Source organism: Tursiops truncatus, chromosome 6, assembly GCF_011762595.2.
Source record: "Tursiops truncatus isolate mTurTru1 chromosome 6, mTurTru1.mat.Y, whole genome shotgun sequence".
Taxonomy (NCBI): Eukaryota; Metazoa; Chordata; class Mammalia; order Artiodactyla; family Delphinidae; genus Tursiops; species Tursiops truncatus.
Genome location: NC_047039.1, coordinates 61,766,568 through 61,789,844, shown reverse-complemented (window position 1 = coordinate 61,789,844; position 23,277 = coordinate 61,766,568). Strand labels below are relative to the sequence as shown.

The 23,277-nt window shown below is 35.7% G+C and overlaps 1 protein-coding gene across 2 annotated transcripts in view; it reads right to left on the bottom strand.

The window, feature by feature from the left end:
• RFX3 (regulatory factor X3) overlaps positions 1–23,277 on the bottom strand; it is a 292,829-nt gene that overhangs the window by 213,151 nt on the left and 56,401 nt on the right. The window contains exons 6-7 of one of the 2 annotated variants that reach the window (XM_073806160.1): positions 21,096–21,169; positions 20,024–20,072 (exon numbers count right to left, since the gene is read on the bottom strand). The exons of the other annotated variant lie outside the window; for it this stretch is intronic. Of the exons in view, the coding sequence (XP_073662261.1) occupies positions 20,024–20,072; positions 21,096–21,169 (123 nt within the window). The remainder of the gene's footprint in view (positions 1–20,023; positions 20,073–21,095; positions 21,170–23,277) is intronic. 2 annotated transcript variants of the gene reach the window in all.

The window sequence follows — 23,277 nt, the reverse complement described above, 5'->3', positions numbered from 1 at the left end:
AACATATCATGAGACACTTTGTCCAAAGCCTTGCCAAAATCAACTTACTCCACCTACACAGGAAAAAGAATTACACTAGTTTAATAAGACATATTCCAAGTGAACCCATGTAGTCTCCAGAGGACTGCTTCTTTTCTAGTTAAGTCTTCACAAACCATTTGTCTAATGATCAATTAAAGAACTGTCCCAAAGATAGACATGAAACCCACTAATCTCACAGTTTCAAAATCCTATTTTTACCCCCCTTTTTTTAAAATAAAAGCAGTATCTGCAGGATCTGAAGTCTTTTGGCACCTCTGGTACTGACCATAAATTGCTCAAAGAACACCAAACCATTCATTTGTGCAAGTCATTTAATCTCAGAACGTTAACTAGTTGAGAGTATTGAGTGCTTTCTTATCACTGTCTCACCTTCCTTAAACTTTAATTCCCTTGCTACCATCATTAGTCTCCTTTACTGAACCTGAATATCATTTTCTTTTGATAGAGAAGTTGAAACCAACCCAGGAGTACCACAGCTCTGCCTTAACTGTAACATCTAGTATTATTACACACCATCTGACCCAAGCAATAGTTTATCCTTTTTCTTGTTTTCCTTCACGATCTGAACAGAATATGTTGTGTTCCTTAGCATCTTTACAGACCTCAAAACATTTTAGGATTCAGCCTCCTGTATGCTCTTCTTTTAAATTACTTTTCTATTTGTGTTCCAACCCTTTCTTATGTAGGAGGATCACCTGTGCTTATGTTGCCAGTATTTCACCACAGACATTTCATGCATTCAGTTAATGTTTTATTGCTTGCCAAATATAGGCAAGTCACCAAACTAGAGCAAAGGATACAAAGAGACCTAAGAGCTTATCCCTGCCTTTAAGGAATCCAGAGGGAAAAAACAGACTTTGGGGAAGAAAAATAGGCTTCTATATACCAAGATAAAAGTAAGTGCTGTGTAAGCAGAGTACAGAGCAACTAGCTCAAGTACGAAATAGCTGTTACAGTCTTCATCAAGGAAATGATATCTGAGTTGAGTCTTGAGGCGAGGAAGTAGTCCGTTAAAGACTAGAAGTATGTGTGAAGGTAGGGTAATATAAAAAATACCTTGTTTTCATACAAGAGTGATTAACTTCAAGTAGCTGGGATTTAAGTTGCATAGAGTGCAAGAAATAGTCTGAAAATATAAAGTCAGTTATAAAAAGGCCTTGTGATTTAGGTGTCCAACACATAGGATAAATAAAAAGAAGCAAGAATACTATGGCAGCGATTAAAAGAAATCAAGATGGGGCTTCCCTGGTGGCGCAGTGGTTTAGAGTCCGCCTGCCGATGCGGGGGACACGGGTTCGTGCCCCGGTCCGGGAAGATCCCACATGCCGCGGAGCGGCTTGGCCGCTGAGCCTGCGTGTCTGGAGCCAGTGCTCCGCAACGGGAGAGGCCACAAGGGTGAGAGGCCGCGTACCACAAAAAAAAAAAAAAAAAAAAAAGAAATCAAGATGTACAGATCTTTAAAATAGTGCTGAGGGCAAACTAAATAATGTCTAGAGCATAATACCTGCAATGCAAAATTAAAATACATGCACATTGAGTATTGTATGCACACAAAATAAAGCTACATGTTTATACAAATAAAAGGATTCAGAAAAAAATATGACAATAGTTACCTATGGAGAGAGAATGTAATGAAGGTGGGAAATGGAAACAAAAGACTTTTTTTAAAGTGTGTATGCATCTGTTTGACATCCAAAGACATGAAAAAACTTAACAAGTGACAGAAGTTTTAAAGTCTGGGAATGGCAAAATCTAATAGGGTTTTTAGGAAGAAAGTTTGGCCCAGTGTGAAGTATACAGCCCTGTAGCTATAGTTTATTCTGGAGTCAAAGAGCATGGGTTCATCACCCTTTTTCTGCACATACTGAGTAGATCTTTATCATTCTGTTAGAAAAGGCTAGGTATCAGACTAAACTGCCAATAAGTAAAGAGGAATGTAGAACTCTTGGTAAAAGATGAAACTGAACACTAGGTTTGACAGGGAGTCCATAGCTGCAAATAAAAGCAGTATCTTAAAGCCCAAATTTTTTGACTATCTTCTGGAAATTTTACTGAAAACATTCCTGCACTGTGTAGATAATGAACTACATAAATACTAAGGGTTTCACCAAGCTGAAGGTCTGTTCCATTTTCTTATAAGTGTGCCAAAGGGAGAGCAATGAGAAATTAAAACAAAGCTTTGCTGAATATGTCTTGGCAGCTCAGAGTAGGGATCTCTGTAATAAACTCATACAGGCCCTACCACTTGAGAGATGAATCTTGCATTACCAAGAACTGCTTCATCTGTACAAACAGACTTTCTATAGAACTATAACTGAACCCTACAGGCAACGAGCCAACATTTTAAAATTCCATCAAGCTCTAGTGCCAGGTGAAAACTGTTTGCTGTGACATGATTTATGTAACACATTTCATCTAGTTATCTTAGAATCAAAGGAATTTTACGAAAGGGTTCTCATTCAGATAAACAGGAATGATTTCTACTCTAATCACATCTGTGAAAAGTGGAAAACACACCTGGGAAGTTCCAGGACAAGATCCTACTGATTAAATTTTGAGAATAAAGAACTTAAAAACAAAATTGGCAGCCTTATTGGGCGTTCCTCTATCGTGAAGACATTGTTTTTCATTTGAAGGCAGAAAGCTAACTAAAAAGCAACCAGAATCAAAATATATTTTAAAAGTTATAAATGATATATATAAATAATATATAACATGGTTAACAATACTCTATATATAACCTTACATTTCCACAGACATGTTCATGACAGTCAAATGTTTGTTTTTCCATTTGGTCTGTGCTTCAGTAATTTGACAGGGATTCCTTCCCCTATGAACCTTCTCAACAAGTATCATTTCAGCCCCTGCTTAATTATCCAGCATCTCATCCTACTATCTTCTCACCCATTCTATTCAGAATAAGGTATACTTCAATAAAAGGTGGAATTTAAAGGAGGGCATCTTCAATACTGACTCTAATACAATTTTACTTTTAAATATTATTACCTAAGGAAGGTAAATATATCATCTATGGGTAATGAGATATGGGCACTAGTTCCTTTCTTCTTTAGAAAATGTGTTCCTTTTTTTTTTTCTTTTTTTTTTTGCGGTACACAGGCCTCTCACTGCTGTGGCCTCTCCCGTTGTGGAGCACAGGCTCTGGACGCGCAGGCTCAGCGGCCATGGCTCACGGGCCCAGCCGCTCCGTGGCATGTGGGATCTTCCCGGACCAGGGCACAAACCCATGTCCCCTGCATCGGCAGGTGGACTCTCAACCACTGCGCCACCAGGGAAGCCCCCAAAATGTGTTCCTTTTATAAACAAGAAAAACGATTTCAAATAACTAGGTAGTGACATGATGAGGGAAAACTATTATAACAAGTTCTCAATTTCAAAAGATGGTTATATATATCAAAGGACCTTGGTCTAGGATCTTCCTTTTGCCTTCTCTCAGTTTCCTGGCTTACTAAACCCAACTTTAGATATGGATGCATAGTCATTAGCTTTGTCAAAGGGTCTGTGAAAAACTGAACAGTGGAAGGCAAGGACTGAGAAAATCTAAAAGTTACATATCAGGTACTTAGAAAAGATACTAAATCTCTCTGGACCCTAAAATTAAATTCTATTATACGAAAATGTCAATTTTTTTTATAATGAGACACATTAAGTGAGTACCTCAACAATTTATGCTAAATAAACTCTTGCACCTCAATCTACCCATGCATGAAATGAAATAACCTAATATTAACAATGTCACATAATAATTTTAACATTACGGTTAGGAAAAAGTCCTTGTTCAATAAAACTATTATTGTCCTGATACTTGCCAAGCTTTCCTCTATCTTACACACTCATAAGATAAATCAACATTTAAAAAACAACAATGTAACATTTAATGTTCAGTTTTACTTTTCTTAACATTAAACTTGAAATTTATAAACTTGTTTATTCATATCACTTAGTCATCTCATTATTTGTACACCTAAACTGAGGTGAGATTTCACAGAATCTCAGAGCTAGTACACTACCTCTCACCCTTCCAGGCTTGAGAGGAATATTAGGGGCTAAAAAAGCCCTTAAAGCAATATCACTAATTACATTAAGACATGATAGTAGTTAGTTTTAAGCTACACATGTCCACTATCAAAAAAGCTCCAAAACACTGCTATTTTCTTGCCATTCCAAGTACACATAGCTCTGTTTCTACAGTGAGAAAGAATGATACTTAGATGACCACTTAACCAATCAATTTCCTAATAGCAACATATTTTACTGTATGTACAACAGAGAACTACACACGCCTATCAATGCTTCTTTATATTCTTACTTTGACATATTTAATGTTCCCACAGAAAAATATTTTTCTTGTAAAATGACAGGTTATTATAATCTACAAAATACAACTTTTCCCAGTGAGTTATAACATCCTTGAGATTTACTATTTCTTTCTTATTTTCTTTCTTTCACTAATACTTAAAATATATGGTATAGTAGTAATACCACAGCTGCCTTTAACAGAGTAATTTGTAACGTGGCTTTTTATCTCATTCTATACAGTAAATAAGTGTAAATGCAACTCACGGGGTGAATACTTCATAAAATATAATCATGCGAAGTATCAACAATATGCTTAATAATTTAGTTATAGCTATTGATTCTTATATCATTATATGGGTGGTATTTACTGCAAAGTAAGCATTTAGCAAATTTACACAGGAGAAAAATTTCAAGTTCATGATGGTTGTAAGAGAAAAAATGGAAAAGGATCTATTTAAGCACCTTAGGAAATTCTGTTCATATAATTTAAACTTTTCAGGTAGTTTTCAAATCTCATCATTCTAATAAACGTTATATGATATTTATAAAGGCAAGAATATGCTAGATGATTTACAGAGCATAGGGTTTCTCCTCAGGGGATTTACAGTCTAAGCTAGATAGCAAATATAAGTAGCAAATGTTTTTAAGCCTTGTAGCAATGTTAAATTTTTAATACTCTTGAAAGTACATAAGAGAGCAACAAACTGTTTTCATCACATGAAAACATAAATTGAGTTTTGTGTTTCTTTATTTATTTTTTTTTTATTTTTATTTTTTTTGCGGTACGTGGGCCTCTCACTGTTGTGGCCTCTCCCGTTGCAGAGCACAGGCTCCGGACGCTCAGGCTCAGCGGCCATGGCTCACGGGCCTAGCTGCTCCGCGGCATGTGGGATCTTCCCGGACCGGGGCACGAACCCGCGTCCCCTGCATCGGCAGGCGGACTCTCAACCACTGCGCCACCAGGGAAGCCCTGTTTCTTTATTAAACAATATGGTTCATCATTTTTATTCATTTAATCCAACTTCCCAATCCTCCAAAACAATTTTAAAAGATACTGTGTTAGTCAGTAAAACTGCATTTGTCATCCTCATTCTAAAGTTCATAGAATGTGCTTTAGATGAAGGTAGAATGATTTTAACACCAACATGTAAAAAGCCATCCATCCAACAAGGTCAAGTCAAATCGATGACTAAGCAATTGGAATACATCTACCAGTCTTCTCATCTAAAAAGACAAAATAGAACTACTGCCCTTTCAAGGAATAGGTTCTTGCTAGGAAGAAGTACAGTTAGAACAATATAATGCTAGATCAAAGTTTTTTCACAAATTCACTGCAATGCAACAATTATCACTGACAAGTCTTAAGAAGTTGAAGTATATATAAAGTGTGACTTAATGAGAATGTACAAAAGACTTTACAAAATGTTTTCAATGAAACAACAACAAAAAATGCAAGTATTAACATCTCTATGAAATATACTATCATATGGTTATTGAAATTAAATTCACATCCAAATTTATTACATTTTTATTTTGCATATCAAACTTTACAAATACCTGCATTAACATACCCGCATAAGCTATTTTATTTTGTGTTTTATTTTGGTTTTAGGTACAAATAACCATTTGGAGAATATCTGAAAGGAAGAACATGCCCTATAGCATATATTAAAATATTTCTTATTTCAGTGACAAGAAATAGGTTGTTAGAGTAACATAAGTGACCTTTTGTATCACCCAATTCATAAATCAATTGGTGTTTATTACTATTTCCAAAAATAAAAGGGGGGAACTTCACCAACTTATTTTATGAGGCCAGCATTACTCCAGTTTTTTAAAAAGATGACCAAAATATTACAAGAAAATTTAACCACTACCAAAGTTCAAGAAAACAGAAGAATGTAACAAAATCCTAACAAATCAAACCAGTAACATATAAAAAGTGTAATAAATCATGATAAAATGGGACTTATCCCAGAATTCAAATGTTGCCTCATATTACAGTATCAATCAGTGTAGTTTACCAGATTAAGAGGCTAAAAGAAAAAAAGCATAAAATCACCTCAATTTAACCTTCACTCATATGTAAAATCTCTCTGCAAACTGGGAATAGAAGGGAACTTCCTCAAGGTGATAAAGGGCATCTAAAAAGAACCTATAGCTAACAGCATATTTAATGGTCAAAGACAAAACATTCTCTTTCTAAGATCAGGAAGAGGACGAGGATATTTTCCCTTGCCATTTCCATTCAACATTGTAGGTTCTAATCAATGTAATAAGCCAAGAAAGATTAACAATTTATTGACCAGAGACATCTCAATACGTCTTTTGTTACCTGAACATTATTGACCGGAGACATTTCAATATTCACTTACATAACAAATCTCTGGCCACAGGCATTAGTTTCTGCAAAAATCCCCCAGTCAATAATGTGTTAATAAAAGGCAGACAAATTGGAAAGGTAGGAGTAAAACTGTATTTGCCAACAACATGATTGCTTATGCAGAAAATCCTAAAGATTTTTTTTAAAAGGCGATTAGGAATAACAAGTACATTTAGTAACATTATAAGGCAATATGGTCAATACATAAAAAGTCAAATATATTTCAATACCAGCCATATTATACTTCAGTACTAGCAATGCTAGTATAAAAGTATCAAATATATGATACACCTAGAGACAAACTTAAGAAAAAAAGATATGCAAGAATTATACATTGAAAACTAAAAATCACTGGTAAGAGAAATTAAAGAAGACCTAAATAGAGATATGTCATGTCCATGGATCATAATACCCAATATGGTTAAGATATTAATTTTCCTGAAATCAATCTACAGAGTTACTACAATTCCAATCAAAATCCCAGGAATTTTTTGGTGGAATTTGACAAGCTAATTCTAAAATTTATATGCAAATTCAAAGGACCTAAAATAACCAGAACAATTTTGAAACACAAGACAAAATGAGAGGAATCATATACTACCCAACTTTAAGACTATGAAGCTGCAGTAAACAAGAACATAAGGTACTGACATAAAGATAATTTAAAAATTGGAATTCAAATACACCCACACAAATATCATCAACTGATTTTCAATAAAGATGCCAAGGTAATTCAATGAAAAAATTATAGTCTTTTCAACAAATGGTGCTGAAAAAATTGGATTACTCATATGGTAAGATATGAAACTTACTTTACACCATATTTAAAAATTAACTCAAAATGTATTGACAACCTAAAGAGAAGATTATAAACTCCTAGAAGAAAACAGACAAATTAAATGACATTAGGTTAGACAAAAATTTTAATACTCCACAAAAAGCCCAAAGGAAAAAAATGATAAATTAACTTCATCAAAATAAGACCTTTGTTCTTTGAAAAGACACCCTTAAGAAAATGAATATGCAAGCACATCAATGTGAGGGGGAAAATTTGCGAAACATATTTTTGATAAAGGGTTTGTATCCAAAATATGTAAATATCTAAAAAGAACTCAATAAGGAGACAAAAAACATGATTTTTTAGAAGTAGGTAAACGGTCTGGACACTTTACAAAAGAGGATATGCAAATGACCAATAAGCATATGCAAAGATGCTCAACATCATTAGTCATTCTAGTGCAATACAAATTAAAACTACAATAAATTACTACTACATACTCACTGGAACTAGAGCTAAAATTAAAAACACCATCAATATTATGTGTTAGCAAGGATCCAGAGCAACTGGAACTCATGCATTACCAATGGAGATGCAAAATGGTACATTTAGAAAATAGTTTGGCAGTTACTTACAACGTTAAAGTATTTCCTTATCATATGACTCAGCAATCTTTCTCCTACTCATTTACCCAAGTAAAACAAAAACATATGCTTATACAAACACTTATACCAAACGTACATAATAGCTTTATTCATGATAGCCAAAAACTAGAAACACTCCAAATACCCATCAACTAGTATAGAGAATAAACAAATTGTGGCATAGCCATACAATGAACTACATCTCAGCAATGAAAAGAAACAAACTAGGGCTTCCCTGGTGGCGCAGTGGTTGAGAGTCCGCCTGCCGATGCAGGGGACACGGGTTCGCGCCCCGGTCCGGGAAGATCCCACATGCCGCGGAGCGGCTAGGCCCGTGAGCCATGGCCGCTGAGCCTGCGCGTCCGGAGCCTGTGCTCCGCAACGGGAGAGGCCACAACAGTGAGAGGCCCGCGTACCGCAAAAAAAAAAAGGAACAAACTACATGATACAAGTACACTCTAAAAAAAAAAAAAAAACAGGTACAAAAACTACATACTGTATGATTCCATTCTAGAAAAGACAAGACAATAATGACATTGAGCAGAGGTATGGTTGCCAGGAGCCTGAGGACAAGGTAAAGGATTGACTATAAAAGGTCATGAACAAGCTTTCTGAGGTGATGTAAATGTTCTACATATTGATGTGATAGTGGTACATCACCATATACATTTGTCAAAACTCATCAAATTGTACACTAAAAATTGCTAAATTATATTATATGTAAATTATGCCTCAATAAAACCAATTAAAATAAAAGCAATCAAATATATGCTGAAGACATACATTGGTGAGAATGTCTGGTAACTTACCTATCCAAGAAATAAATGCAATTTGTTTGATTTGAATAAGTAAAAATGCAAATGCTAATAAAAAACCCAAAAGGTTACCAGTGGAAAAGTCAGTCACTCTATCATCCCTATGATTTCTATGCCTTTTTTCACTTCATTTATATCTGCAAAGTAACTATATAAGTACACAAGGACCTGCTTACTAATTAAGACATCTATATATTTTTTTAAATAAATTTATTTATTTATTTTTGGCTGCATTGGGTCTTCGTTGCTGTATGCGGCTTTCTGTAGTTCTGGTGGCTTCTTTTGTTGCAGAGTATGGGCTCTAGGTGCGTGGGCTTCAGTAGTTGCGGCACTCAGGCTCAGTAGTTGTGGCTCATAGGCTCTAGAGCACAGGCTCAGTAGTTGTGGTGCACAGGCTTAGTTGCTCCGCGGCATGTGGGATCTTCCCGGACCAGGGATCAAACCCGTGTCCCCTGCATTGGCAGGTGGATTCTCAACCACTGCACCACCAGGAAAGCCCCAAGACATCTATATTTTAAAGGACACTTTATTAAAATAGAAGACTCTAACTAATAACATGTAGGTCATTATGTGCCCCATAGGGGAACCTTCCCAAAGCCCTCACAATCTGAAGTCTTTACTCTATAAATCAGAGTATCAGTGGTCTGCCAGCATCTTAGTGTCTCACTTCTAACAACCTGCCAATCCTGCCAGTCCTAAGCTTTATCTCCTGGCAAATACAATATAAACCAATACTTATCAATATATCAATCTGAATATATTAAAAGTCACATTAAAATATCCTGAAAGAGTAACTAGAAAATCAAAGCTAACATTCCTGTATTGCAGCAGCTTATAGTACACCTGGGAAGAGAAGGCATACACACAGGACACTTTTAGTAATAATACAAGATAATATATATGCCAAAATAGAGTGATGAGTGATAAAGACAGGAAGACTGCTAGGGTAGAAAAGAAAGCAAACATGGACTAGAATGAGGTATGAGGGACTTGATCATTCCTGAAAAATGGGTTTGAAAAAGATGAGTGAACATGAGGCTGACACAGATGTGACTATGTGAACAATATTTTCGATGGAGAAAGTAGAGACTACCTACCCGAATTGGAAGATTAGAGAGAAGTAGAAGATAAGGTTGGAAAGATAGGATTCATTTACCCAAGTAACATTTATTGAGTACCTGTTATATGTCAGGCACAGTACAGAAATGGAGCTGTTTGGAAAGAAATTCCAGTCTTAGGAATTTGGTCTTTTTACTCTGTAGCAATGAAAGTAATAGAGTTGTACAGAGCTCATGGCAATTTCACATACATTATCTCAACCAATCTTCACAACAAATGATTTTATAGAATGGGGAAACAGAGGCTTAGGAAGGTATATTTTTATGCTTAAGTAGTACAGCAAGAGACGAGGAGGAAAAAAAAAAAAAAAAACCCTAGATCTTACTACTCCTAGCCCAGTGCTTCTTTCTTGCTCTGTTCTCTATACTATTAAGCTCTTTTTCTAAGGAAAACACTAAATCATTTTTTTAAAGCATGATGTGATAAAAGCAGTACTTTAATCAAATACATATGCCCATGTTGTATCAGTTGAATTAGAAGGCAAAGAACATGGAAGCAAGGAGATCAACTAGTACTCTACTATAATAATCCAGGAATAAGTGGGAGCAATAGGAATGAAAGTCAGTATCTATGAGACTATATAAAAAGGTTCAACGAGGTGTCTTATTTGAAAATGCCAAGAGACTCAAAAATAACTAGGAGAGGGCTTCCTTGGCGGCGCAGTGGTTGAGAATCCGCCTGCCAATGCAGGGGACACGGGTTCGAGCCCTGGTCCAGGAAGATCCCACATGCCGCGGAACAACTAAGCCCGTGCACCACTACTACTGAGCCTGTGCTCTAGAGCCCGCGAGCCACAACTATTGAGCCCGTGTGCTGCAACTACTGAAGCCCACATGCCTAGAGCCCGTGCTGCGCAACAAGAGAAGCCACCACAATGAGAAGCCTGCGCACCGCAACGAAGAGTAGGCCCTGCTCGCCACAATTAGCAAATGCCTGTGTGCAACAACGAAGACCCAAGAAAGCCAAAAATAAATAAAATAAATTTATAAAAAATTTTTAAAAAGAGCATATAAATAATGTCTTTCAAAAAAATTAATTAGGAGACCAGTAGAGCCACTCATAAAACTGAAATATCAATAAACAGATCTGTTTTGTTGAGGAAATCACCTAGTGTGGTCAAATTATTCCCCAAACACAAAGCTATTGGGTCAAACAAAATATAAGTCTTTACTGCTAAAACCAGAATAACCCAGGGTTTACTGCAATTGGATACTTTATTTACAGACATTTGTAATTGTCTACACTTAACAGTCTAGACCCTCCACCAATCCCCAGAGGTACCTACAATCATAAAGCCCAGTAAGAGTGTACACCCACTTTCTGTAAACCTCTAAAATAGTTGGTACACCTAAAATTAAAGAAGAAATGAACATGTGTTTAATTAAATCTATCATTGAGTCAAGGCTTTCTTTCAGGGGATCAGAGTTATTTGCCAGTAACAAGTAAATCCCTAATCAAAGGCGTGCAACCGAGAAAGTATTTTAAAATCTATCTTACTTCTTAGATGGAAGTTATTTCGCAGGGCAGGGCTATATTCATAACTTCTCCCAAAATTCTAAAAATTTCCATTCTTTATATTAGTTTACAGACAACAATATTGGACTAGTAGCTCTTAAAATAACTATAACTCGAGATCCAACAGATAAACTAGTTTTTAAAAAAGATTAACAAAAAAGTGAGAGCTGAGCCCAAATAAAACCATATGCAACCCGAAGTGGAAAGAACAGAGGTCAATGCTACACTTTGCAATGGCCAGTAGAGGCTGCCAATGTACAAAGACATGTAGGGCTCCCCTCCACCTCACAGGCATACAAGGTGTTGTCACCAAAACAAAAAGCATTTCCATGGTATTGTATGAAGCCCAGCATTCTGGGCTCCTCACAGACCATTATTCAACAGCAATCACCAACTGTCTTTTCAACCGCAGCTTCTGGGCTGCTGTCGAACAAACAAAGGAACTGCAGGATATTTTGAGTACTTTTGAAAGATGATCACACTTAGCCACTCTCTGGTCAAAAGAAACCACAAAGCGTTACACAATTACCTTTCCAAAAATGATCCCTCAAGTTTTAGAAACATGTGAAAATGGATATTTTCACTGAAGAACAGCTTGATTTACAGTCTTAAAATCCTCATTTGAATAGATGTATTATTTGACTTCTTCAAATAAGGTGAATCAGTTAGAGTTGAAGGAAATTTTCAGTTACTGAATACAGAGTCACAATTTGATCTATAATTTGGAAGTATCAATCTTAAATTACAAATACTAATATGCTTAAAAAGAACTTCCTCACATTTGGCAGTCAGGTGAGATTCTGTCCGTCTGTGCCCCTCACCCAGAGCCAAGCACACAGACACTCAAATGCACCAAGTGGCAATCACTTCTTAAAATTCACTTCGTGAATCTGCTCTACAGTTTTAAGAATTTGTGTATCTGGTCCTTTCTGAGCTCCAAAACACTGCTAATTCTTGTAGAGAGGAACTTTGCTGTCAATCACTGCTCCCTTTTGCCACGCAAATATGTGCTGCAGCTTTCACTTGTCACTCCTATTGTATGTAATGTAGGCAGCTTAGCACTAAATCAATTTAAGGAACTGCAGAAGTTAAATACATACATTATTATGATGATGACAGAAAAGGCAATGAATGTCTCGCAGCTCCATTTGCTTTCTTTGTTAAGAAAGAAAAGCTAATTATCTGCAGCTGTCAACCATGAAGACCTAGACCTATTTAAGTCAACATTAGCCTTGAAAAACTGAAAACATTTCTCATATTTTTGCCCAATTGTTTTCTTTTTGCAAGAAGAAATCTCATTACAAAATATTAAACATTCTGAAGGACAATGTAAAAACAAGCTGAAAAATGTAACACTAAACATTTGTATCCCTTTTCTTAACCAATTCATTTTAATACTTAAAAAAACTGACTGCCAATTTTTTGTAATATCCATCCTCTAACTAGCGTAGCCAAAATTTAGACAGATATAAAGCCTCTCTATATAAATTCATATTAAAAAAATTCAACTGAAACCCCAGACTAGTGGTTGCAATGAAATTTCATTAAGATGATCAAAGGAGACATTTTAGCCATTTATTTAATTAACAAAAGGAAAGAAAGAAAAACACGTTCCAAAGTTAAAATGCTGATAAATGACAGAAAATTCACACTGAATCACCAGCTTCTATGTTGTATAATATTGTCTTTATCTACCAATCTTCCATTTTTCAATCTAGTCCATTAGAATCTAGAACTGAACAGCTAATTGGTTTTGAATTTTCTTTTTCTAAATTTAAGGATCAACTTGTATATTTCCTGGATATCAAATAAGAATGAAAAGAACACTCTTAATAAGTGAAAAAAAACCCAAGCTTATTATCATCAATATATAAACTATGGAATCTCTTAACAGTGTGTTCTTAAAAGTTTTCAAAGGTCATTATTCTTAATTATGAACATAAACATTCTCTACATTTGCTCTTACTGAGTTTTCAGTGATAAAACATTATTTTCTTGCTATTTCTTTTGAAGAGCTCTTCTCACAGGAATACACTTAATAGTATTTTAAAATTCCATATTAAAACACTGCCCATTTAGCTGTCTAATGAATTTTTTAAACACATGTACCCCTAACATAAGCAAAACCAACAAAGATAAATTGAAACTCAATCACGTAAGAAAAAATTTGACAAATGGCCTAACAGAATTATAGTTTTAAAAATAATAGCTTCATGTTTAAGTTCCTAAACCAGCCTTAAGGAGAAGTCTTTTCTAACTACACCTAACCCACAGTTCCAAGATTCTGATTTGCTACAATTCCTCCCTTCCATCTGAAGGAATCACTATTGTATTTGTAGGAGACAAGGAAGAAAAAGGTCAAGAAGCGATAACAGCATAAAAAGCAAACTCATCTCAGATCCAAGAATCACATGGGGAAATGGCTAAGGTATAGACACAGACATGGCCTGTGCGATAGGTAAAGAAATAATATAGTTAAGGAGCTACGCTACGCCAAACATTAAGTAAATTTTCCACTGTCCCCAAACTAGTAATTGACAGGATCAAGATTTCATCCTAACTTTGGACAACAAAGCCCAGGTTCTTTTCGTAACATAATACTACCTCCAAGCAGAATTCTTCTCTGGCTTTACATTTTTAGAAATCTGTATCTATCAAGATTGAGTGATGGTTGCCATCCTTTACAATTGATGATGCTGGTGACAGTGTTATCCAAATGCACATACACAGCAGAAATGACAAAAATATGATTAGGAGGCAATCATTCTAATATTCTTTGTATTATTTATATTGCTAAGATATTTGGGAACAGATAAGAAGCCTGTGGCTATTTCTTTTCTAACTTTCTGAAATCTGTTCAAGATAATAATTCCCAGTTGATCACTATTTTATAAAAACATAAAAATAGCATCTACAACTAATGTAACTCTCACAACTCTGTGAGACGGATTATTATTGTACACAGGTGAGAGAAATAAGGTTCAAGATTGTGGTGACGGGGCTTCCCTGGTGGCACAGTGGTTGAGAGTCCGCCTGCCGATGCAGGGGACACGGGTTCGTGCCCCGGTCCAGAAAGATCCCACATGCCGTGGAGCGGCTAGGCCCGTGAGCCATGGCCGCTGAGCCTGCGCATCCGGAGCCTGTGCTCCGCAACGGGAGAGGCCACAACAGTGAGAGGCCTGCGTACCCAAAAAAAAAAAAAAAAAAAAGATTGTAGTGACTTGGCACAAATTACCAAACTACTAATAGAGCAATTCCAAATGCAGGCCTGCCCTACTCACAACTGAGGACACTTCCCATTATGTACTAGATGCCACCGTAACTTTATACATCGCCATAACTTTGTTACGTGCCCCCTCACTTGGTCCTCGGAACAACCCTGTAATGAAACAAGGCAGGCAGGTAATATTATTCTGGCCTCATTTTACAAATGAGAAAACTGAGACTCACAGAGAATTTAAACCACTTGCTTTAGGATCCTTCAGAGTAATGGCAAAGTCTCAAACACAGGCCTCCTGACTCCACGTCCAGTGTCTGTCACTGTAATTTTTACTGTCAATTACAAGTTGGCTTTAATATATCTTTGAAACATTTCTATGCTTACCCTGTGTAACTTGGTCTCTCTAAATCTGAAATCTACTAAATGTAAGTGAGCTCATAAAAGCATCACGTTTATGCTTCCATATGACATAACTTATGTTTCCAATACAGAATTTATTTTCCAAAGATATTTGTCTACGACTGTCAAAAAGATTTCCACCCAGATTTTGATTGATCAAGAACAAGGTTTCTTGATCCTACTTGAAAAAAATCCTACTTGAATCTCAATGGAAAAAAAGATGCCTAATTTGAGAGTTTAAATTATGAATCAGCCTTCTCCTTGCTTACATCCACTTAATAGGCCAGACAGTAGTACTGCCTTTCTGTCATTAATTCCTCAGAATCTTTCTAACCAAATGCACTGCCATTTCTGAAAGCCAGAATGATCTCATTTAGTAAAGCAGCTTCTTGCCCTTTCATTAGGCCCTAATCTAAATTACAGTATAAAGACATAAGGCTCTGTATTCGTGACTGGCTCATGAAAAAGGGCACTAGCTGGCCATGTGGCCTGATGAAGTCCTGGGACACAGAAGGGTCTTTTTTGGACTTTATCATTCCAAGAGCAGGGAATTTATTTTGAGCCAGAAAAATAAAATATAATCTTGGGCCACCTGGTTCTGTAACACTCTATATTTGTTTAGAAAGGTCACTGTTGTCAAGTTATTGAATGTTATCTCTGGAATTGACAGGAAGAGAGAAGTTTTTGAAAGCAGGCCAGGAATATTAAAGCACCGGATATTAAGGTGTAAAGTAGTATTTAAAAGCTTGGGCTTTGCCACAGTTCAAATCCTAGCTCATGGCCTTGGGCAAGGCACCAGTTTTCTTAATCCATTTTACCCATCTATAAAACTTAGATAATAACATTCTAGAGGAATATTTGTAACAATAAAATTATGTAACAGTTATACGTCATTAGTCTACAGTTACCATTCAAAACTTATTCGATAATTATTATCTGTTAATTTTTGTTCTCCTTTTACTTTAGTTTGGCATGAAACTAAAGTTTCATTGCTTTTATTAAACCCTTCTCCAGACAACAAAGTGGAATTTAAATAGAGACTCACAATTTATGCTACGCACATAAAATATATGGATTTAGAGCCTATCTTTAACAAAACTTCAGTCTATCTTAAGCAACAGTCACTTCTTTTTTTAATCAGATTTATAGCAGCTATTGTTTTGTTAGTGGAATGACTGGGTCACTGTGTCACTCAAGAATGAATACTAAGCAAATATCAAATCTGCATCTGAACTTCAGTGGGACTAGTACTGCTGCTTTACTGGACCACTGTCACAGTATCCTGATATTGCTATACGACAGTTATTTTCTTTGTATTAGGTAGTTTTCTAATCGTGTTTCATAGAAGTACTATGACCCAACTGTTGCAGCAACAATACGATCCAGAGGTGATACGGACAGGCTATTTACCCCCTTTCTCTTTGTGAAATCAGCAATGTGGCTAAAAATATAAAAATAATTAAAATGTACAGTTAGAAAAGCAGCTCAATCAAAACGCCATCCAGAATGTTGCCAAACAGCACTGTTTTCAGTTCAGCAGGCCAGATTCCAGACTGACTTACATAACCCCTTTTGTATCTCAATGGTGGGCAAATATTTCACCTGCACTTCGGCAGGAATGGCCATCGTGATGTATTGAATTGAACTATCCCCACACATGACTGCTTTCTCCCAAATCAAAGTAAGCACTAAAAACTGGAGCAAAAGTTACTGTCTCAGGCTAGGAAACAACATTTCTATCTGTTTTCTACTTCAAGTATTAGCTGTTTTGCAGTTTCCTGCTCGGTGTCAATGAAAATAGGTACACATCTTCCATGTGAGCTGCTGGGTGGGTTCTCTGCTTCCTCCACATCAACCGAAGAGATTTATGAGTTATCAAAAACACATTTCAAACTCCAGGTTCTAAGCAAGAAGACTACTTACAGATCAACAGACAGAAGTCTAACATAGAAGTACTGAATTAAGGGCTATAAAGGGAAGGATCAGAGAAATTTGTAAGCTTACACAGAAAAATAAATATGAGAAGCTCTCTTGACCAGCTTCATTTACCCAACTTGCTAATTGAACCCACACTCTCCACTTCCTCTGCAACCACACGGACAGATGCCCGTGGTGTGCTGAAAACTCACGGCATGCGGACTACTCTCTGGTATGCCCCTCACTTCTGCTCCCTAATGCTGAGTATATCTTCTCCCCAAATCAGTAGTATTTGCTGATTAGGGGAGTTTTATTGTTATTGTAATTAACAAATTTAATTACATATTAGATAAACAATGAAAGCAAAAACAAAAGCTAATGTATCTTTAAAAACTAAGTCAAAAAAAAAGCTTTGAAAGACTTGATAAAGGCAAATCACTACAGAACAGTGCTGTTGACATAGGCATGGGTAAGAGAAATATAAAAACTGGTGGAAATCATAAAATATAGAATAGTGGCTCTCAAACTTTAGCATGGAGGCCTTGAGAAAACAGATTGCAGATCTCCATCTTCCTAGCGTGATTCAGTAGGTTGGGGGCAAAACCAAAGAATTTGCATGCTAAGAAACTCGTATGTGATACTGATGATGCTGGTCTGGGAACCACACTTTGAGAACCATTGCTTTTCAACTCTCTATAGTTTTAATCTAGAGAAACAAAATGTAAACTGGAAATGATTTGTTATAAATATAGATTTAAGAAAGACTTATTGTTCCAGTCAGCAAACCCATACTATAAGGAAAGGCCTTGGCCCTAATCAAAAGACAGTCTATTTATAGGCTTTGAATTAAAATGTTAGTGGGATGTATGCATCATCTTTTATGATCTGTGTTAACTGACTTTTTTCAATTAATGGACAAACTATGAGAACCAAACTCATCAGAAGAGATCTCCTGTCAGATACTGGTTATAAAAGTATTACCAGTCTAAAAATCCTTTCACCTTCACTATTTTTAAGAGGAAAATTCTAACGTGGTAGAATTGGTTAAAAAACTTCCTGGGGCTTCCCTGGTGGCGCAGTGGTTGAGAGTCCGCCTGCCAATGCAGGGGACACGGGTTCGTGCCCCGGTCCAGGAAGATCCCACATGCCGCGGAGCGGCTGGGCCCGTGAGCCATGGCCGCTGAGCCTGCGCGTCTGGAGCCTGTGCTCCACAACGGGGCAAAAAAAAAAAAAAAAAAAAAAAAACTTCCTAAAAACACAAGCTTACTATATCAATGAAGCATTTAAAATAAAAGTTTGCGTATCACTGTCTGCAATTTACATATGAGATTTCTGAGTCGGAGAGGATAAGAAACATATCTTAAGGTAGTCAACCAAGCTGCAGAGTCAAGACTTGAATACAGATCTGCCCCCAAATTCAAAGTGGCTTTTTTTTCCCCAAACTTATAACATTGCAGTATGATCTTTGGAAGAGTCACAGACAAGTTAGAAACAACGCTGAGCTCCCAATCAATCTACATGTCCACAAAATAGAAAATGCCCCAATTTATTCAGCTGTGAGGACTAGATGGATCATGAGCATTGTATCTTCTCTTTTGAATATGATCGTAAGCATCATCCATAAGCTGTACTTACTATTAAATGGCTAGCTCATCAAATATAGGGCACTGGAAGAGAGCTGCTCTACCATCACTGAAGCAAAGTTTTTGGCAACACAACCCCACTTAGGCAAGAAATCTGTGGAGAATGGATGACAGAAAGATTCACACGCAGATACAACAGGGTAAGTGAAATGGAGAAAACCATGTTCAGAGAGCGTCAAAGAAGCACATTAGGTATACGCTGAAGAAAAGCATCCAAAGATACGGCATTTATGGACTGCTTGGAAACAAGAGCAGACAAGCCACCCAGTGACAGCAATCACCACTATGATGATGCCATTAAAGCACACTTACCATTTTAGAAACTACAGGTAGTGACAAAAGCATTTTATCGTCGCCTTATAACGTGGTGATGTCTAACATAGTATCATATGAATTCCAAAAGCAAAGAGGATCATATCTGGTAAAGTATGAAGTAATTCAAATGTCCAGTTTTACACATTCAATCTAATATGTTTAAAACACTAGCCCCAAGTAGTATTCTAGTATTTGAGATCAGGGAGCAGTGTGAAGATTTGTAATAATTATAGGAAATCTCCTAAAGTAGCTATTCTGTTCTTTAGAAAGTGATTTAGGAGTAAATAAAGACCTAACATAACCTAGGAGTGGTTAGGGTGGCCACTATAAAACAAAACAAAACAAAACAAAAAACATAAAATAACAAGTGTCAGTGAGGAGGCAGGGAAATGGGAACCTTTGTCCACTGCTGGTGGAAATGTAAAATGGTGCAGTTGTTACGAAAAGTAGTATGGAGGTTGCTCAAAAAATTAAAAATAGAACTACCAAATGATCCAGCAATCCCACTTCTGGGTATATATCCAAAAGAATTGAAAACAGGATCTTGAAGAGATATTTGTACACCCATGTTCAATACAGCATTATTCAAAATAGTCAAGAAGTGGAAGCAACTTAAATGCCCATCAATAAATAAATGGATAGCATGGATTGGGAGTTTGGGATTAGCAGACGCAAACTATTATATATAGAATGAATAAACAATAAGGTCCTACTGAGAACTATATTCAATATCTTGTAATAAACCAAAATAGAAAGGAATATGAAAAAGAATATATATGTATAGCTGAATCGCTTTGCTGTACAGCAGAAATTAACACATTATAAATCAACTATACTTCAATAAAAGAGAACTGAAAAAAACTATACTTCAATAAAATGAATTTTAAATAAATAAATAAATGGATAAATAGTATACCTGGGAGGTATTGAGGGTTTGGTTCCAGACCACCTCAATAAATCAAATACTGCAACAAAGTGAGTCACATGAATGTTTGGTTTTCCAATGCATATAAAAGTTACATTTACAGTATACTACAGTCTATTAACTGTGCAACAGTATTATGTCTAAAAAAATGCATAAACCTCAATTAAAAAACTTCATTGCTAAAAAATGCTAACCATCGTCTGAGCCTTCAGCAAGTCATAACCTTTTGCAATAGGAAAATCAAGTCACCATAACAAATACAATAATAATGAAAAAGCTTGAAATATTGAGAGAATTACCAAAATGTGATGCAAAGACAGGAAGTGAGCAAATACTGTTGGAAAAATGGCACCGACAGACTTGTTTAATGCAGGGTTGCCACAAACCTTCAAATTTGTTAAAAAAAAAAAAAAAAGCAATATCTGAGAAGCACAATAAAGCAAAGCACAATAAAATGAGGTATGCCTGTACAATGGAACATTATTCAGCCTTAAAAAACAAGGCAGTCCTGTCATATTCTACAACATGGATAAACCTTGACAACATTATGCTAAGCGAAATAAGACAGTCACAAAAACACAAACACTGCATGATTCTACGTTTACAAGATATCTAAAATAGTAAAAGTCCTAGAAAGTGGAATGGTGGTTACCAGAGGCTGAGGGGAGGGGAGAAAGGAGAATTATTCTTCACAGGTATAAAGTTTCAGTTTTGCAAGCTGAAAAAGTTCTAGGGTTCTGTTGCACAACAATGGGCAAATAGTTAACGTGTTGTACTGTACAGTTAAAAAATGGTTAATCTGGTTAGAGAAAAAAACATAGGAATAAAAATGTCTTGAAAACTTTGGTAAGCTTATAGAAAAAGTACTAAAAAGGTTCACTGTAACTTGCTTAAGAAACAAAATAATCTTACTAGATTCAATTTTAATCATCATAACCTCTTAATAACACTAATTTCTATCAAATTCTAGGAATCTATGATTTAAATTTGTTACTTATAATGGAAAGGAGGTACACCATAACAGAATTACTTGGAGGACTTTTAAAATATTACTTATTCTCACCCAGAGAGATGCTCCCAGTTGAGTGAGCCATCATTACTGATACAACTGTGCTACATTCTTCAACTGTGCTGGGACTGAAAACAGATTGAGAATTGCATTTTTAAATGATAGTTTAAATCAGTAATAAGAAAATTCAATTTAATCACTTTTCCTATAATAAGGAGATTACAGGTATTGTTTGATACAATTAAACTTTCTTCACACTATAAAGCTAAACATGGGTTTTATTTTCTGAAGGCATATGTAAGACATTATAAGCGTGGCTGCTTGAACAATGAACAATCCTTGTTATGAGATCACATATACATTTGGGCTGGGTACCCATGGAGAACAGAATCAACAATATATGGAAAATGCAGGCAGAAATACCTCTCAAGACTTCTAAAATATTCTGTCCAGAACATTTTTCTTTTTGACAACCCTTTCCTACGTGCATTTATCTCCAGAAGCCTTTTTCCCATGATCTCCTCTCTTCTCCAAAGCATTTTTCTCATCGTTTCTTTTCCAAATTTAGAGGAAGGGGAAGAACTAAATTTTCCATACCCAAACTTTCACAAACAAAGTAAAGAGAATCTCTCATTTCCATACATTACTGTTTCATTTCCCGGGAAACAAAGCTACATTTTAAGAACTCAGGGTTAATGGAATCTTTTCACATTGATCTCACTTTGGTGCATTTTTCACTATGGTAAAAATACCATATTTTTAAAATCTATCGATAAGTATCCAATAGTATCAAAAAATTAAGCCCCAAAGAGGATCCATTGACCAATATTCTCTACTGGTAACATTCCTTAAAGGTTACAAAAACATATTATTTTACATGGAAATTACACATTATAACTTCTACTCTTTAAGGGTATATTTGAGCTCTGTAATATCTTTTTTTTCTCATCTCCTGCCTTCTTTTGTGTTAAACAGATACTTTCTAGTGTATCTTTTTCATTCCCTTGTTGTCCCTTTCACTATAATTTTTTGACTTATTTTCTTAGTGGTTGCTCTGGAAATTACAATTAGCATTTTAATTTAAAACATTCTAGTCTGGATATATACTAACCTAATTTCAATAATAACTTAAAACTTTCCTCCAATATGCCTCTGTTCCCTTGCCTTCCTTTTTATTGTCAAACTACATCTCTATGTGTTATAAACCCATCAACAGTTTTATTATTATTGCTTTATGCAGTTGTCTTTTAAAACATAAGTTACAAAGAAAAATGCATCTATATGTATTTTTATATGTATGTCTTTCATAATACCTATGTAGTTACCTTTACCATTGCTCTTTATCTCATGTGGATTTAAGTTTACTGACTAGTGTCTTTTTGTTTCAACTTGAAGGACTCCCTTTAATACTTCTTATAGGGCACATTTGCTAGTAACAGACTCTCTCAGTTTTTGTTTATTTCTAAGTGTCTTAATTTCTCCTTCACCTTTGAAGGAGATTTTAGCTAGATACAGAATTCCTGGTTGACAGCTTTTTTCCTTCAACTTTGAAAATGTCTTCCAGCATCCGTGGTTTCTGATAAGAAGTCAGCTATTGATCTTATTTTTCTCTTCATATTTTCAAGATTTCTTTGTCTTTCATTTTCGTAAATTTAACTATGATGTCTAAATTCGACTATGATTTGACTATGATGGGTTTATTCTACTTGGAGTACACTAAGTTTCTTTAATGCGTAAATTAGTATTTTTTTAGCAAGTTTGGGAGGTTTTCTGTCATTTCTTTTAACATCCTTTCTGCTTTTTGTGGTTTTTTTTTTTTTTTTGCTCTTCTTCTGGGACTCCCATTTTCCCATTATGTGTGTGTTGGTGCACTTGAGGTGTCCCATAGGTCTCTTGAAGCTCTGTTAATTTTCATTTTCTTTCTACTCCTCACACTGGATAATCTCTATTAAGTTACATTCAAGTTGACTAATATTTTCTTCTACCAACTCATATCAGTTATTGAGCCCCTCTGGTAAAATTTTCACTCTAGTTATCATACTTTTAAACTCCAAAATTTCTATATGGTTCTTTTAAAATAATTTCTATGCTTATTGCTATTCTCTTTGGTAAGATATTTCACACTTTCCTTTAATTCTTTAGACATGGTTTCATTTAGTTCTTTAAACATATTTACAATAGCTGACTTAAAGTCTTTGCCTATTAAGTCCAAATCTAGGCCCACAGGGACACTTTT